Source organism: Gorilla gorilla, chromosome 16 (genome assembly GCF_029281585.2).
Source record: "Gorilla gorilla gorilla isolate KB3781 chromosome 16, NHGRI_mGorGor1-v2.1_pri, whole genome shotgun sequence".
In the NCBI taxonomy this organism is placed as follows: Eukaryota; Metazoa; Chordata; class Mammalia; order Primates; family Hominidae; genus Gorilla; species Gorilla gorilla.
The window spans coordinates 29,561,352-29,577,894 of NC_073240.2; the positions used below are offsets into that span (position 1 = coordinate 29,561,352).

The 16,543-nt window shown below is 43.6% G+C and overlaps 1 protein-coding gene across 4 annotated transcripts in view; it reads right to left on the bottom strand.

The window, feature by feature from the left end:
- The window catches only part of HERC2 (HECT and RLD domain containing E3 ubiquitin protein ligase 2), a 207,605-nt gene extending 191,696 nt beyond the window's left edge, over nt 1-15,909 (bottom strand). For 3 of the 4 annotated variants that reach the window (XM_063698424.1, XM_031002065.3, XM_031002064.3), the window contains exons 1-2: nt 15,791-15,909; nt 15,074-15,176 (exon numbers count right to left, since the gene is read on the bottom strand). In XM_063698424.1, the coding sequence (XP_063554494.1) occupies nt 15,074-15,145 (72 nt within the window). In that variant the 5' untranslated portion in view covers nt 15,146-15,176; nt 15,791-15,909. Of the gene's footprint in view, nt 1-6,505; nt 6,669-15,073; nt 15,177-15,790 lie in introns of those variants that run through there. The other variant, XM_063698423.1, reaches the window with a different exon arrangement.
- Nucleotides 15,910-16,543: the final 634 nt, after the last annotated feature.

A 16,543-nucleotide genomic window follows, 5' to 3' on the forward strand; every position in this document is an offset into this window, starting at 1 on the left:
ACCAGTTTTTTGGGGGTTTTTATCATGAAAGGGTGTTGAATTTTATCAAATGCCTTTTCAGCATGAATTTAAGTGATCATATGGTTTTTTATCCTTCATTCTATTGATATGATGTATCAAACTGATTGATTTGGATATGGTGAACCATCCTGGCATCCCTGGGATAAACCGCACTTTGGTCATGATGAATGATGTTTTTAATGTGTTGTTGAATTCGGTTTGCTGGTATTTTGTTGGGTATTTCTGCATCAATGTTCATCTGGGATACTGGCCTGTTTTGTTTTTTTGATTATGTCTTTGTCTGGTTTTGGTATCAGGGTAATATTGGCCTTTTAGAATAAGTTTGGAAGTATTCCCTCCTCCTCTATTTTTCAGAATAGTTTCACTAGGATTGGTAATAGTTCTTCTTTAAATGTTTGGTAAAATTCAGCAGTGAAGTCACTGGGTCCTGGGGTTTTTCTTTGCTGGAAGACTTTTTATTATTACAGTTTCAATCTCATTACCTGTTATTGGTATGTTCAGGTTCTGGATTTCTTCATGGTTCAAACTTGGAAGGCTGTATGTGCCTGTGAAATTATCCATTTCTTTTTCCTTCTTTTTTTGAAGACACAGTCTCACTCTGTCACCCAGGCTGGAGTGCAGTAACATGATCTCAGCACACTGCAACCTCAACCTCCCAGGCTCAAGTGATTCTCGTGCCTCAGCCTTCCAAGTGGCTGGAATTACAGGCATGCAAAACCACACCTGGTTAATTTTTGTATTTTTAGTAGAGATGGAGTTTCACCATGTTGGCCAGACTGGTCTCGAACTCCTGACCTCAAGTGATCCACCCGCCTCAGCCTCCCAAAGTGCTGGGATTACAGGCATGAGCCACCACGCCCGGCCTGCAAACTTATCTATTTCTTCCACGTTTCCCAATTTATTGACATATAGCTGTTCATAGTCTCTAATGACCCTTTGAATTTCTGCAATATCAGTTGTAATGCCTACTTTTTCACCTCTGATTTGGGTCTTCTTTTTCTCTTAGCCTACCTGAAGGCTTGTCAATTTATCTTTTAGAAAAAGCAACTTTTCATTTCATTGATCTTTTGTATTATTTTCTTCATTTCAACTCCATTTTATTTCTGCTCTAATTTTTATTATTTCTGTCCTTAAAATTATGGGTTTGGTTAGCTCCTTCTTTTCTAGTTCTTTAAGATGTATCATTAGGTTATTTATTTGAAGTTTTTCTACTTTTTTGATTTTCCTCTTAGTACTGCTTTCACTATATCCCACAGGTTCTGTAAGCTGTGTTGCCATTGCCATTTGTTTCAAGAAATTGTTTAATTTCATTCTTAATTTCTTCACTGACCTGTTGGTCATTCAGGAGCATATTGTTTAATTCCCATGTGTTGGTGGAGTTTCCAAAATTCATCGTTATCAATTTTTAGTTATAGTCCATGTGATCAGAGAAGATACTTAACATAATTTTTTTAACTTTCATATGGCAAAAGAGGAATCTAGCTTCATTCTTCTGCATATGAATATCAAGTTTTCCCAGCACCATTTATTGAAGAGAATGTCTTTTCCCCAGTGTATGTTCTTGGTACCTTTGTCAAAAATGAGTTCACCATAGATGTGCGGATTTGTTTCTGTATTCTCTATTCTGTTCCGTTGGTCTGTGTCTGTTTTTATGCTAGTACTATGCTGTTTTGGTTACTATAGCTCTGTAGTATAATTTGAAGTCAGGTAATCTGATTCCTCCAGTTTGTTTCTTTTCAATTACGAGAGCTTTGGCTATTCTGGGTCTTTTGTGGTTCAACATGAATTTTAGGATTTTTTTTTTTCTGTTTCTGTGAAGAATGTCATTGGTATTTTGCTAGGGATTGCACTGAATCGGTAGATTGCTTTGGGTAGTATGGACATTTTAACAATATTGATTCTTCCGATCCATGAAGATGAAATATTTTTCCATCTTTTGTGTCCTCTTTAATGTCTTTCATCAGCGTTTTAGAGTTTTCATTACAGAGATCTTTGTAATTATCTTCTTTGGTTACTTCCCAGGTATTTAATTTCATGTGTGGCTACTATAAATGGGATTACTTTTCTAATTGCTTTTTCATATTGTTTACTGTTGGCACACAGAAATGCTACTGATTTTTGTATGTTGATTTCGTATACTGCAATTGTATTGAATTTATCGGCTCTAATCATTTTCTTGTGGAGTCTTTAGGTTTTTCCAAATATAAGATCATATCATCTGCAAACAAGGATAATTTGACTTCTTCCTTTCCAATGTGGAGGCCTTTTATTTCTTTCTCTTGTCTGATTGCTCTAGCAAGAACTTCCAGTACTATGTTGAATAACGGTGGCCACACTGAGCATCCTTGTCATGTTCCAGATCTTAGAGGAAAGACTTTCAGTTTTTCACCATTCAGTATGATACTAGCTGTGGGTCTGTCACATACGGCTTTTATTATGTTGAGGTATGTTTCTTCCATAACCAGTTTTAAGAGATTTTATCATGAAAGGATGTTGAATTTTATCAAATGCCTTTTCAGCATCGATTGAAATAATCACATGGTTTTTATCCTTCTGTTGACATGATGTATCACATCGATTGATTTGCATATGTTGAACCATCCTTGTACCCCAGGGATAAACCCCACTTGGTCACAATGAACAATCTTTCTAACGTATTGCTGAATTTGGTTTGCTAGTATTTTGTTGAGGATATTTGCATCAATATTCATCAGAGACATTGGCCTGTAGTATTCTTTCCTTGATGTGTCTTTGTCCGCTTTTAGTATCAAGGTTTGAATTTTTAATGACTTATTTTGTGGCCTAACATACGGTCTAACCTTGAGGACAATCCGTGTGCTAAAGAGAACAATGTAAATTCTGCAGCCATCAGATGAAATGTTCTAGAAATATCTATTAAATCCATTTGGTCTACAGTGCAGATTAAGTTTGATGTTTCTTCGTTAATTTTGTCTGGATGATCTGATCTGTCCAATGCTGAAAGTGGAGTGTTGAAGCCTCCATCTATTAATGTATTAAGGCCTATCTCTCTCTTTAGCTGTAATATTTGTTTTATGTATCTGGGTGCTCTAGTGTTGAGTGCATATATACATATATTTATAATAGTTATAGCCTCTTGCTGAATTGGCCCCTTTATCATTACATAATGACTTTTTTGGTCTCCTTTTATAGTTTTGGTCTTGAAATCTATTTGGTCTGATATAACCACTATGCTCTTTTTTGATTTCCATTTGCCTCTCCCTTTTTCCATCCCCCTGCACCGTCCTGAAGAGATGGTCTCCAATTTGAAGAAGCAAGCAGTCAATGAACTGCCTGTGGGGAGGGGCAGCCTCCAAGAGCCCAGGGTTTCAGTCCCACAACCACAATGGATCCAACTCTACCAATGAGGACCTGAGCTCCAGATGACAGCGTGCCCTAGCCAACACCTTGACTACAGCCTGTGACACCTGAAGTAGAGGATAGAACTAAGCTATGGCCAGACTCCTGACCCACAGAAGCTGTGAGAGTGTAAATGCTTGTTGTTACAAGCTGCCAAATTTGTGTTTGGTAACTTGTTCTGTAGCGACAGAAACCAAGCCAGCATCCTTCAGTTTTTGTAGAAGGAACAGCTTTCTCTCAGCACTCTTATTTTTTCTGTTCACATCACTAACAGGATAACTGCCATAAACATACTTGGAACCAAAACATATGACTTTTGGTAAAAATTATCAGCTGGTGGGGGAGAGGTAAACTCCTTCCTAAAAAGTGAGCCCTAGCCAGGTAGAGTGACTCACATCTCTAATCCCAGCACCTTGGAAGACTGAGGCAAGAGAATCACTTGTGCCCAGGAGTTTAAAACCAATCTAGGCAACATAGCAAGACCCTGTCTCTACAAAAAAATTGTAAAATTAGCCAGAAAGCTGGGCATGGTGGCTCACACCTGTAATCCCAGCACTTGGGAGGCCAAGGCAGGTGAATTGTTTGAGCTCAGGAGTACAAGACCAGCCTGAACAACATGGCAAAACCGCATTTCTACCAAAAATACAAAAAATTAGCCAGAGGTGGTGGCGCACCTGTACTCCCAGCTACTTGGGAGGCTGAGGTGGGAGAACTGCTTGAGACCAGGAGGTAGAGGCTGCAGTGAGTTGAGATCACTCCACTGTACTCCAGCCTGGGCAATAGAGCAAGACCCTGTCAAAAATAAATTTTAATTTAAATTTAAAAAATTAAAATAATATAAAAAATAAAATTAAAAAGTGAGCCAAAAACATTCAGGGCCCCTGAAGTTTAACGAGTGAATGGAAAGGTTTGACTCTTCTACTCTTCAGTCAGAGGAGCGCAGTGAATACATGCACTGGGGTTCAGTCCAAACCCTACCACAATGCACATGATAAGAGGCTAACAGCGGTCAGAACTCACAGCTCCATGTGGGCCGTGCTCCAGGAATTACAGACTATCTTTAGGCACTCAAGGGAATACAACATTTGACCTGTGTCTTAAAGTGTTTCAGAAAACAGAAACAGAGAAGGTGAACTAAGAAGCTATTACTGGCCAGGCACGGTGGCTGACGCCTGTAATCCCAGCACTTTGGGAGGCCGAAGCGGGCGGATCATGAAGTCAGGAGATAAAGACCATCCTGGCTAACACAGCGAAAACCCATCTCTACTAAAAATACAAAAAATTAGCCAGGTGTGGTGGCACGCACCTATAGTCCCAGCTACTCGGGAGGCTGAGGCAAGGGAATTGCTTGAACCTGGGAGGCGGACGTTGCAGTGAGTGGAGATCGCACTACTGCACTCCAGCCTGGGTGACAGAGTGGGACTGCATCTCAAACAAAAACAAAAACAAACAAACAAAAAAAAGACGCTATTACCAAGGGTCCAAAAAAGAAAGGATGACAGTAGAAGTCAAGACAGGGAAGTACAGTCTTTAAGATTATTTCAGGCAGGGCACGGTGGCTCACATTTGTAATCCCAGCAGTCTGGGAGGCCGAGGTGGGCAGACTGCTTGAGCCCAGGAGTTCGAGACCAGCCAGAGCAACATGGTGAAACCCGGTCTCTACAAAAAATACAAAAATTAACCAGGCGTGGTGGTACGCACCTGTAGTCCCACTACTCAGGGGACTGAGGTGGGAGGATCACCTGAGCCTGGGGAGGTTAAGGCTGCAGTGAGCTGTGATGGTGCCACTGCATTCCAGCCTGGGCAAGAGTGAGACCCTGACTTAAAAAACAAAAAAAGAAACTATTTCAAATCACGTAAGTTAAATCAAATGTGAAAGGGAAAATAAGGGAGGGAACAGAAGAGGAATGAGAATTAGTTCCGTTTTAACCACTAAGATTTGCACTAACTACTGAACATAAACATGGAGCTCCTCCCCACTCCACCAACCCTCAGTAAATATAGATCCAGATCTTAGCAGAGTGTTCAGGGCTAGAGACTCAAATCTGGGAGTAGTCAACAAATGGACTGTAGATGATGTCCTGGAGAAGATGCCAACACCCAAGCAGAGAGGGGAGACCCCTGCCCAGCCCTGAAAGCACTCTAAGATCGCCCCAGACTGGCTGGGCTCCACACATCAGTGTTCTGCGGTACAGCCTAGATTGAGAAACATTAGTGTTACAGAGGTACCATTTTAAAACAAAGAGCCAAAAGATGGAACATTTAAAGACTAAGCCAAGGAGGAAGCCCAGTTTACATGGAAACAAGAATAATTACCACCACCTTTCAATTATTACCTGGGTAGCACTGGGAAGGAAGAGGATAGGCCAGACCTTGTCCTTCTGAGTGACAAGGAATTCTTTTTTGGAAGGTAGACACTGGACTCCTGGAAGGACATGCACTGTGGAAGCCTCCTAGGAACTGATGACCCACATAAATGGTAAGCACCATTCAAAAAACAATTTGGGCACCTTAAAGGTGGAACATTACTAAGGCAATAAAGCAAGCCTCACTGGAGGAGGTCTCCAGAGAGTTTGACTGTGAACAAGCAAAAGTGAAGCCCAGGAGAAGAGCTCTCCAGATCACAGACAGTACAGGATCCTGACTGAGGAAGCAGCAGCCTGGGAACAACTGGAAGACAGCCATGGCACTGATAAGAACGGAGACTACAGGCAGGGCGTGGTGGCCCACGCCGTAATCCCAGAGCTTTGGGAGGCCAAGACAGAAGAACTGCTTGAGGCCAAGAGTTCAAGATCAGCCTGGGTAACATGGTAAGACCGTGTCTCTATAGAAATGTAAAAATTACCCAAGTGCATGGCACGTGCCTGTAATCCCAGCTGCTCAGGAGGCTACAGCAGGAGGGTCACCTGCACCCAGGAGTTTGAGGTTACAGTAAGCTCTGATCACACCACAGCATTCCAACCTGGGTGACAGAGACCCTATTCATAAAAAAGAAAAAAAAAAAAGAAAGAAAAAGAAAAAAATGAATGGGACTTTCCATTTGTACAGTGACAGTATTTATTTCTACAACTGTCTCCAATTAGCTTTTTATTAGTAGCTGACTTACCTAAACGTGCCCAGTAGCTTTTCAACTTTTGACTTTTTTGGTTCAGATCCCAGAAGCTTCTAATTAGGTTATTTGGGCTGAGAACTCTTTTCCAATCTTTTCCAATATCACATTCCTATCTTACACCTCTGAAATGACATGGCAAGTAAAGGCACTTTCATCGTCAAAAGACCCAAGCAAAAGAGGCAGTAACAGGCTCACTTTTTGTAAGTTACTAAACTGAAGCTCAGAAGGCCAATGACTTGACCAAAGGCCACACAACACTGAGGCTGTGAGAGGTGGGATTTGGGAAGAGGCCCAACTCCAAGGCTTATTCGCTTCCCACCAACACCATAACATGCACCCACACCTGCAGCACGGCAGCCAGGGCAAGCCTTCACGCTCCCATACATAGGCCACCAATATTTTAATACCAATCAGGACTAGGCAAGCAAACCGTTAAGGCATTTTTTTTTTTTTTTTGAGACAGAGTCTTGCTCTGTCGCCCAGGCTGGAGTGCAGTGGCGCCATCTTGGCTCCCCGGGTTCATGCCATTCTCCTGCCTCAGCCTCCCGAGTAGCTGGCACTACAGGCACATGCCACCACGCCCGGCTAATTTTTTGTGTATTTTTAGTAGAGACGGGGTTTCGCCATGTTAGCCAGGATGGTCTCGATCTCCTGACCTTGTGATCCACCCGCCTCGGCCTGGGATTACAGGCGTGAGCCACCGCACCCAGCCCGTTGAGGCATTTATTAAAGTGACTTCAGAACTATAGAGTCAGGCAATAAAATCCAAAACTGAATAACAAATGAATATCTGATTAATGTATAGGTTAGAAAATGTTTCTTTTTCATGTCCTTACAATTTGACAGAAAAGTAATCTTCAAATATTTGCAGATGAGTAAAGGTATATGGCTTTTTTTCTTAAACCTACAGAAAAATACTAAACATCTACTGAACGTAGGACAACATATGAAAAAATGTTAAGAACAGGTTCCTAGAACAGTTAGAAAGGTCAGACAGGAACATTAAGTACGTCGATTTGAAGACATCCTAGAAGCAGTAAGAGAGTGAGGTCTTCCTAAAGTCTAAGACCCACGAGAGGAAGAAAGAGGCCCAGAGAACCTAAGCAAGCAGGGATGAGACTGAGAAGCAAAACGGAGCTTCTGAGAGACTCCCAGGGCCCTCATACAGGAGAAAGAGGCCTGGCAGACCCCATGCTCTGAGCTGGAACCTCAAAGGGCTACACACCAGAAATACAGGTGAGTTAGAAGTAGACCAGCCTTCACAGAAAACCAGCCCAGTTTCGCATTCTCTCAATTTCCAAAGGGACTGCAGTGACCTGGGATTGCCTAGAACATCCTCTCTGGAGGAAGATATTGTTACCCAGAGCCTCGATTTATTGCTACAATATTGCATATACAATATCTGAAAGTCAAGCAAATAATGACAAAGATACAAGACCACATCATTGAAAAATGAAAAAAAAAAATAGAAGTCAACAGAACAGACCAAGAGTAGACCCTGAAAACAGAAATATAAAGACTTCTGTCATGGAAGAAGAGCCTGAGGAATGAACTGAAGTGTTGACACTCTGCTCAGCAGATGTCAGCTCGGGACAATGGGGTGAGGGAAGTGGGAAAGTGAGACAAGGAGATCAGCGAAGCAACGGTATGCAGTATATGACTTCACAGTCAGCTAAGTGTGATTTTAGCCTACTCTGCCTATGTAGGAGCCATTCTTATTTCCTTTAATTTCCTAAAAAAAGAAAAATATATATTAAAAAAGTGATTTTATATTTTTCAATGGTTGCAACATAATCAAAAGAATCATATGTCAGCCAAGCGCGGTGGCTCACACCTGTAATCTCAGACTTTGGGAGGCCAAGGCGGGCGGATCAGGAGGTCAGGAGTTCAAGACCAGCCTGGCCAACATGGTGAAACCCCATCTCTACTAAAAATACAAAAAAAAAAATTAGCCAGGCATGATGGTACACACCTGTAATCCCAGCTACTCCGGAGTCTGAGGCAGGAGAATTGCTTAAACCCAGGAGGTGGAGGTTGCAGTGAGCCAAGATTGCGCCACTGCACTCCAGCCTGGGCAACAGAGCAAGACTCCCTCTCAGGAAAAAAAAAACATATGTCAACACATGAAAATTATCTGACATTCAAATTTTCCTGGAATATAGCCATACACGTTTGGCAGCTTCTCGCAGGACAATGGCCAAGGTGAGTTGTTATAAAAGAGCACGTACGGCCCACATAAACATTTACTATCTGGTGCTTTATAGAAAAAATGTGCTGACTCCTATGTTACCGCCACCTCTTCTCAATGAGCTGCAAATACAACCAATTGTTCAGCCAGCACATTCACTAGGCATATGTGGCTTTTCCAGAAGGTTTGCAAGAAGAAACTACACTTGGACTATAAAATAGTCCAAGGAAGAAAGAAAAAAGGGAGGAATAAAAACACTCAGTTCCCTCATCTCTCCTTGTAAAGTGGTGAACGTTCATACCACAGGGAATTCACACCCACACCTTCCAGGCTGTGTCACTGGCTCCTTGGTAGGCAGTCAGGAAGCCATACTCCAACTCTCTTGCGTGACATCACAGCGGAGACTGGAGCCAAAGGGCGGCTCACAGGCATGAGTCAACCAAGAGGGACAGAGAGAGGCGGCTAAGGAATCTATGGGGTCGGACAAGGTTTATAAACACACTTTTAAAATAACTACCTTTAATAGGGTCAAGCAATTAAAAGATCCTATTAACAGCCGGGCACGGTTCATGCTTGTAATCCCAGCACTTTGGGAGGCCAAGGCAGGTGAATCACGAGCTCAGGAGTTCAAGACCAGCCTGGGCAACATGGTGAAACCCCATCTCTACTAAAAATATAAAAAATTATCTGGCTCTCGGCCTTAGCGCCATTTTCTTGGAAACCTCTGCGCCAAGTGGAGGAAGAAGCGAATGCGCAGGCTGAAGCGCAAAAGAAGAAAGATGAGGCAGAGGTCCAAGTAAACCGCTAGCTTGTTGCACCGTGGAGGCCACAGGAGCAGAAACATGGAATGCCAGATGCTGGGGATGCTGGTACAAGTTGTGGGACTGCATGCTACTGTCTAGAGCTTGTCTCAATGGATCTAGAACTTCATCGCCCTCTGATCGCCGATCACCTCTGAGACCCACCTTGCTCATAAACAAAATGCCCATGTTGGTCCTCTGCCCTGGACCTGTGACATTCCGGACTATTTCTGTGTTTATTTGTGGCCGAGTGTAACAATCATATAATAAATCACCTCTTCCGCTGTTTAAAAAAAAAAAAAAAATTATCTGGGTGTGGTGGTGCCCACTTGTAATTCCAGCCACTTAGGAGGCTGAGGCATGAGAATGGCTTGAACCTGGGAGGTGGAGGTTGCAGTGAGCTGAGATAGTGCCACTGTACTCCAACCTGGGAAACAGAGTGAGACTCTGTCTCAAAAAAAAAAAAAAAAAAAAGGAATTGTCATCAAAGTCCTACGGCTAAACCCTTTTCCTTTTTTTTTTATAACTAGTATTACTAGTCTTTTCCAAGAAGCAAAGTTAAAAGTTAGTTCTTTAAAACACCAGGCCAGGCACAGTAGCTCACACATGTAATCACAGCACTTTGGGAGGCCAAGGCAGGAGAATCACTTGAATGCAGGAGTTCTAGACCAGCCTGGACAACAAAGAAAGACCCTCCCTCTACAAAAAAAATTTTTTTTGCTGCAAAATGCTCTCAATTAACCTGACAAAATGTCACATACAGGGTTACTACATCTTTTTTATCATGGAATTTTGAAAACAAAAATTGTTCTATTGCAGCAGCAGTATTTGGATATTAGAGGTAAAAATCACCCTTAGAATCCAGTCCTAAAAATGTCAATGAAGACTCCTATATTTACAAAGTCTTTTATTTCTACATGTCATCTATCAACTGGATTATGAACCTGAAAGCCTGAGAACAGAATTTATCAAGATACTCATGTTTATACTTTTTTTAATCTACTGATCTTTTTTATTTTTTTTGAGATGGATTCTCGCTCTCTCACCAGGCTGTAGTGCAGTGGCACGATCTCGGCTCACTACAACCTCCGCCTCCTGGGTTCAAGCGATTCTCCTGCCTCAGCCTCCTGAGTAGCTGGGACTACAGGCACGTGCCACCACACCCAGCTAATTTTTGTATTTTTAGTAGATATGGGGTTTCACCATGTTGGCCAGGATGACCTCGATCTCCTGACCTCAGCCTCCCAAACTGCTAGGATTACAGGCTGAGCCACCACACCCAGCCATGTAGCCATCTACTGATATTTCTAAGCATGAAGTGACAATTTTTTTTTTTTGAGATGGAGTCTTGCTGTGTTGGCCAGGCTGGAGTGCAATGGCATGATCTCGGCTCACTGCTACCTCCACCTCCTGGGTTCAAGCACTTCTCCTGCCTCAACCTCCCAAGTAGCTGGGATTACAAGCGCACACTACCACGCCTGGCTCTTTTGTATTTTTAGTAGAGACAGGGTTTCACCATGGGCGCCAGGCTGGTTTTGTACTCCTGACCTCAAGTGATCCGCCCTCCTCCGCCTCCCAAAGTGCTGTGATTACAGGCGTGAGCCACCGCACCCAGCCAAAGTGACAATATTTATATACAATAAGTTTAACTCTAAAAGCTTACATTTATGCGTAGTCATTCTTAATTGATGATTAGATGAAGAGACAAATAAATGGTCCCAGTTTAGCTACTGATATACTCAACAAACCTTGACGGACCTGAGGGCATTATGCTGAGTAAAGAAAATCATTTCCGAAGGTCACATATCACTTGGTAATCTCACAGTAACAAAATTATAGAGATGGAGAACAGATTAGTGGTTGTCAGGAGTTAGAGATGGTGGCAGAAGAGAGGCAGGAGAGAGATCTTTGTAGTGATGAAACAGTTCGGCATAGGAATTGTAGTACTAGTTATATTTAGAGACACTTGATAGAATGGCACAGAACTACCCACACACATTGTACCAACTTCAATTTCTGGGTCTTTATACTCTATTATAGTTACATAAAATGTAACCACTGGGGCAGTATGCGCAAATATACAACGACCTCTCTAGTTTCTTTACAACTTCCTGAGAGTCTATTCAAAATAAAAAGTTTTTTAAAAAATTGCTTCATGCATATCTGATTCATGTGCCACTTAAAAAAGAACCCAAAAATAGAAACTGTAGGAAATTCATCTGAGTGCAGCTTATGCAAGAAGGGGCAGGATAACTCCATTCTGGACCTATGCTCAAAGACATGCGCCTTTACAACAAAACTGGCAAACAGGCATGTGTTTTAAGAATAAAAAGCTTTTAAGGTATCATATATTCTTTTTTATGGTTCCTTTGCTTAACTGACTTTTTGGTTTGCTAAAAAACTACCAATCACATCAGATTAGAAGTACTTTTACTGTAAAAATAAAAAGTGATGTGACTGACACCTCTTAGCTCTGTAACGTATTACTCTTCACGAGAGCAGTGAAGGAAAACATGGTGATTCAATCACTCCACACACCAAGCAGAAAAGTGTTGAACAGGCCGGGCGCGGTGGCTCACGCCTGTAATCCCAGCACTTTGGGAGGCCGAGGCGGGTGGATCACTTGAGGTCAGGAGTTCAGAACCAACCTGGCCTACATGGTGGAACCCTGTCTCTACTAAAAGTACACAAAATTAGCCAGGCGTAGTGGTGGACACCTGTAGTCCCAGCTCTCGGGAGGCTGAGGCAGGAGAATGGCATGAACCCAGGAGGCTTGCAGTGAGCCAAGATGGCACCACTGCACTCCAGCCTGGGAGACAGAGTGAGCCTCCATCTCAAAAAAAAAGAAAGTATTGTACAATTAAACTGTTTATATGTAATAACCAGATATATATGCCTGGCATAAAATGAGCCCTGCATTAGAGGTTGCTGGATGTAGGGTCCTAGGCCTGACGTATCCAAATAATGTCTATGATAAAGAAGTCAATAAGTGCTCTCTATAACACACAAACATTAAAAGTTTTCACACTCCAAAAACTCTTCCTTTCTAAAGTTACTAAAACTTTTAAGGGCATTTCAAACAAAAATAGCTGTGGAAAACAGATCGGTTAAATCCTATGGCTAAGAAACATCTTCCTATCCCATGTATTATTCATTACTCAGGTGTCAATTCTGTTTCCAATACAAAAGTCTCAAGCAGTGAAGCGCTTCCCACTCCAGCTGGGAGAGCCATCCTCAACAAGATAAGGGTAAAACCTGTGAGCACAAGGCTTCCATCTGCAATTCCCGTCTGCAGGGAAGCTCCCCAAAGAGGGAAACCACGTCTTATTCCGTAGGGTAAAACACCACCATTCATTCCTTGTGTTTAACAACCAATGCTGGTGGAACATAAAACAAAGCTTAGCAATCACTTTTTTCATGCTACTTAGACCTGTAACACATTTTTCCTCTGGTGCACACTATCCAAAACCTAGTCATTTCCCTTACTCCTAGGAGGAATTTAGATGACTTTTTTTTTTGGCCAGGTGCAGTGGCTCACGCCTGTAATCCCAGCAATTTGGGAGGCCGAAGCAGGCAGATCGCTTTGAGGTCAGGAGACCAGCCAGGCCAACATAGTGAAACCCCATCTCTACTAAAAATACAAAAATTAGTCGGGCATGCATGGTGGCACACACTTGTAATCCCAGCTACTCGGAAGGCTGAGGTGGGAGAATCACTTGCATTCGGGAGGCGGAAGTTGCAGTGAGCCAAGATTGCGCCACTGCATGCCAGCCTGGGCGACACAGCAAGACTGCGTCTCAAAAAAAAAAAAAAAAAAGACTTTCTAATCATATTGGAAATGTGTAACAAGGGCCAACTACTGTGTATTAAACTTAATAAATCAAAACAACAGGCCCTCTAAGATATAAATGGTGCTTCACTGTATGTTTATCTGCCCAACCCATCATAGGAACTCAATTCAGCATTAAACTGGTTTTAGATCAAGACACTAGAACTCATGTTTAGCAGTTATTAAATTACAATTATTAAGAAAAAAACTCCATTACGTAAAGTCCTTTACTCCAAAAAGTTTCTCAAAATACATAAACACTAATATAAAAACAACTATTAAAACTTTGCCTGAATCTCAGGATTTCAGAAATATGAAAGTACTCATCTCTCACCTCTCCCATCCACTTAAAATGACAAAACAGATCATTATAGCTAAATCAAAGGAAATGTTTAAAGAGAAACAAACCCAAAGAGTAACTACACCAATTCTTGACCCAATTCTCTGTACTCTGTCTTATGTAACATTACACTATGAATAACAATCCCATCATCCACAGCAGTTTTTTTTTTTTTTTGAAACAGTTTTGCTCTCATTGTCCAGGCTGGAGTGCAATGGCATGATCTTGACCCACTGCAACCTCCACCTCCCGGGTTCAAGCGATTCTCCTGCCTCAGCCTCCCGAGTGGCTGGGATTACAGACATACACCACCACGCCTGGCTAATTTTGTATTTTTAGTAGAGACGGGGTTTCACCATGTTGGTCAGGCTGGTCTCCAACTCCTGACCTCAGGGCATCCACCCGCCTCGGCCTCCCAAACTGCTGGGATTACAGGCGTCAGCCACTGCGCCCGGCCACACAACACAGCTCTAAACACTGGACTCTCATATCTACCAACACTCAATACCTGTTTAAAAAAAAAAGAAAAATTAGGAAGGGGCAATAACACTTCAGTGTAAGTATCCATGATCAACTACTGCTTAACAGCCTACACGACTTTTGATGAACAGTCAAGGCACATTACTTAATACTTACAATGGTTAACCTTAGGGAGTAGGAAAATACAGACACACACAAAATATTTCAAACACTTCTTTTTGCTGCTGATAAGGAGTTCCAAAAGTAGTTTTTCCAAGCCATTTCCAATAAAAGTAGATTGGGTGTAAATAATTGTCTATCGAAATATTACTGTATTATTTATTTAATAATGTCCTGACAAGCTTGCAATTATCTCATTAAATCAAAAAATTAGGATCTAAGGCCAACATTGTTTCCTCATATTCTTGATGTGAAAATCTGAGCACTCCTCTTAATAAGGAGTTACAAATACAAAACAAACAGCTCAACTGAACTAACTCTTGTCTCTCCAGAAACACAAACACAAGACCTCATAAAATGAGTGAGTTTCTATAAGCCATAATTACTGCAACTTACCTCTCCAATTTTCCCCTCCACAATTAACTCAACAGCTCAAAAACGATCAGTAACAAACAACAGTCACCATGATACGGTTAGGAGTGCGGCAGATTTCTTAACCAGTAATAATAAATAGGAAAAAAATTTTGCCTATTAATAGATCTCAAGTTTCGTGCACTTGCAAGAAACTAATTAAAAGGCAGCCGCGCACGATCTACAAAAACAGCCATAAAGACTGTTACATTTTAAGTTACAGGAAATAAACCTGCTCCTCTAATTCAGCAAGATACAACTGACTTCCCCTTACATACCCTAAAAAAAAGCCTTACACGAGAAATTTAAACATGGAAGCAGAAACACACCAAGAAAAAGACATGTCAAACCCCACCTGTATATCTGTTTTCAACCATTTGGAGTCGAGGCGAGCCTGGGCAGCCAAACAGAAAGATTCAGAGGGCATCTTTTCTCCAGCTTCCTCCCAGGTCTCAGGCCTGCAAGTAAACACACACGTTGAAGACCTAACGCTTTTTAATAGTTTACAAAGACACTCCCGAAAGGTTCAATGCAGAAAAGAAAAAAGAGAGAGAGAACAGAAAGGGGGGAGAGAAGAGCTGGTGGAGGGGAGAGAAGGGGAGAGAGGGAAAGAGGGAAGAGATGGAGAGAGAGGGAGGTGGGGAAGGGAAAGCCTCCTTCCAAGGTAGGCAGGGTGTGCCGAGTTTCTGCACCACGCTGACGAGACCTTGAGAATGGACGGTCACAGGAAGCCAAGTCACAATGTCATCCCCCTGCCCTCAAATCCAAGAAGTACACACACATAACAGGGAGCCCATCGTTTTAACGACAAATGACAGCAGCATGAGTCTGCCGCTTTACCCCACAGCAGGGTGCGTGCGTGAAACAAATTACTCAAAAGGATCGCCTGCAGAAAAACCCACAGCCACCACCACTTAAGAGATGGAGAGAGGCCCGAGGCTGCCCCGCGGGTGGTCCGAGCAGGCCCCGGTGCGGCCGCCGCGCCCACGCCCGCCTCCCGGGCTCGGCCGCCCGCCAGCCCCGCGCCCGTACCGCCCCCGCCACCGGCCGCCCAGGTGCCCCAGGCCAGGACCTGACGCGCAGGGCCCGGCCGCCTCGCCCCGCCGGCGCGCGGACGCAGCCTCCCAAGAGCCGCTGGCTCAGCCGGCGCCCGCGATCCCGGCGCCTCTCGCGGCCCGAGGGGCGGGCCGACGCGGGACTGCCGCCCCCCGCGTACGGCCAATCGCAACGAGGCTGCTCCGTGGGCGCAGCCAATGGGGAAGAGGAGCCCTTTGCCGCTCCTCCCGACTCTCCCGCTTCCAGCAATCCCGCTTATCTTCCTACTTGGAGCGCCATGGCTGCGGCCAAGGCCAACAGCGGGCGCCGGAAGGCGGGATTTCCGCCGCACGCACGCAATCCCGCACGCACGCAATCCCGCACTCCCACGGGAGACTGGGCCGGAGCGCTCTCGATCACGCCGCGGCGGGTGGTCGCGCTCACACTAACTATAGCTGTCCAGGGCGCGGGTCGAGTGGCGAGACCAGCTGCCCTGGGTATGAGAACGGATCTTTGTGCGGTCGGCTGGCTGGGGCCTGAAGAGTTTCCTCCTGTGTGTTCAACTGAACGCAGCAAAAGTCTTGGGCAGATTCCATGGAGCAGCTGTGGAAGCACTGTGCAGGGAATCGAAGAAGGAAACACCTCCAGCGACCACAAAACAAAATTGAAGAACTATAAAACAATATAGGCCGGGCATGGTGGCTCACGTATGTAATTCTCAGCGCTTTGGGAGGCCGAAGCGGGAGGAAGCCAGGAGTTGGAGGATCCCATGTTGCCAAACTGGGCAACA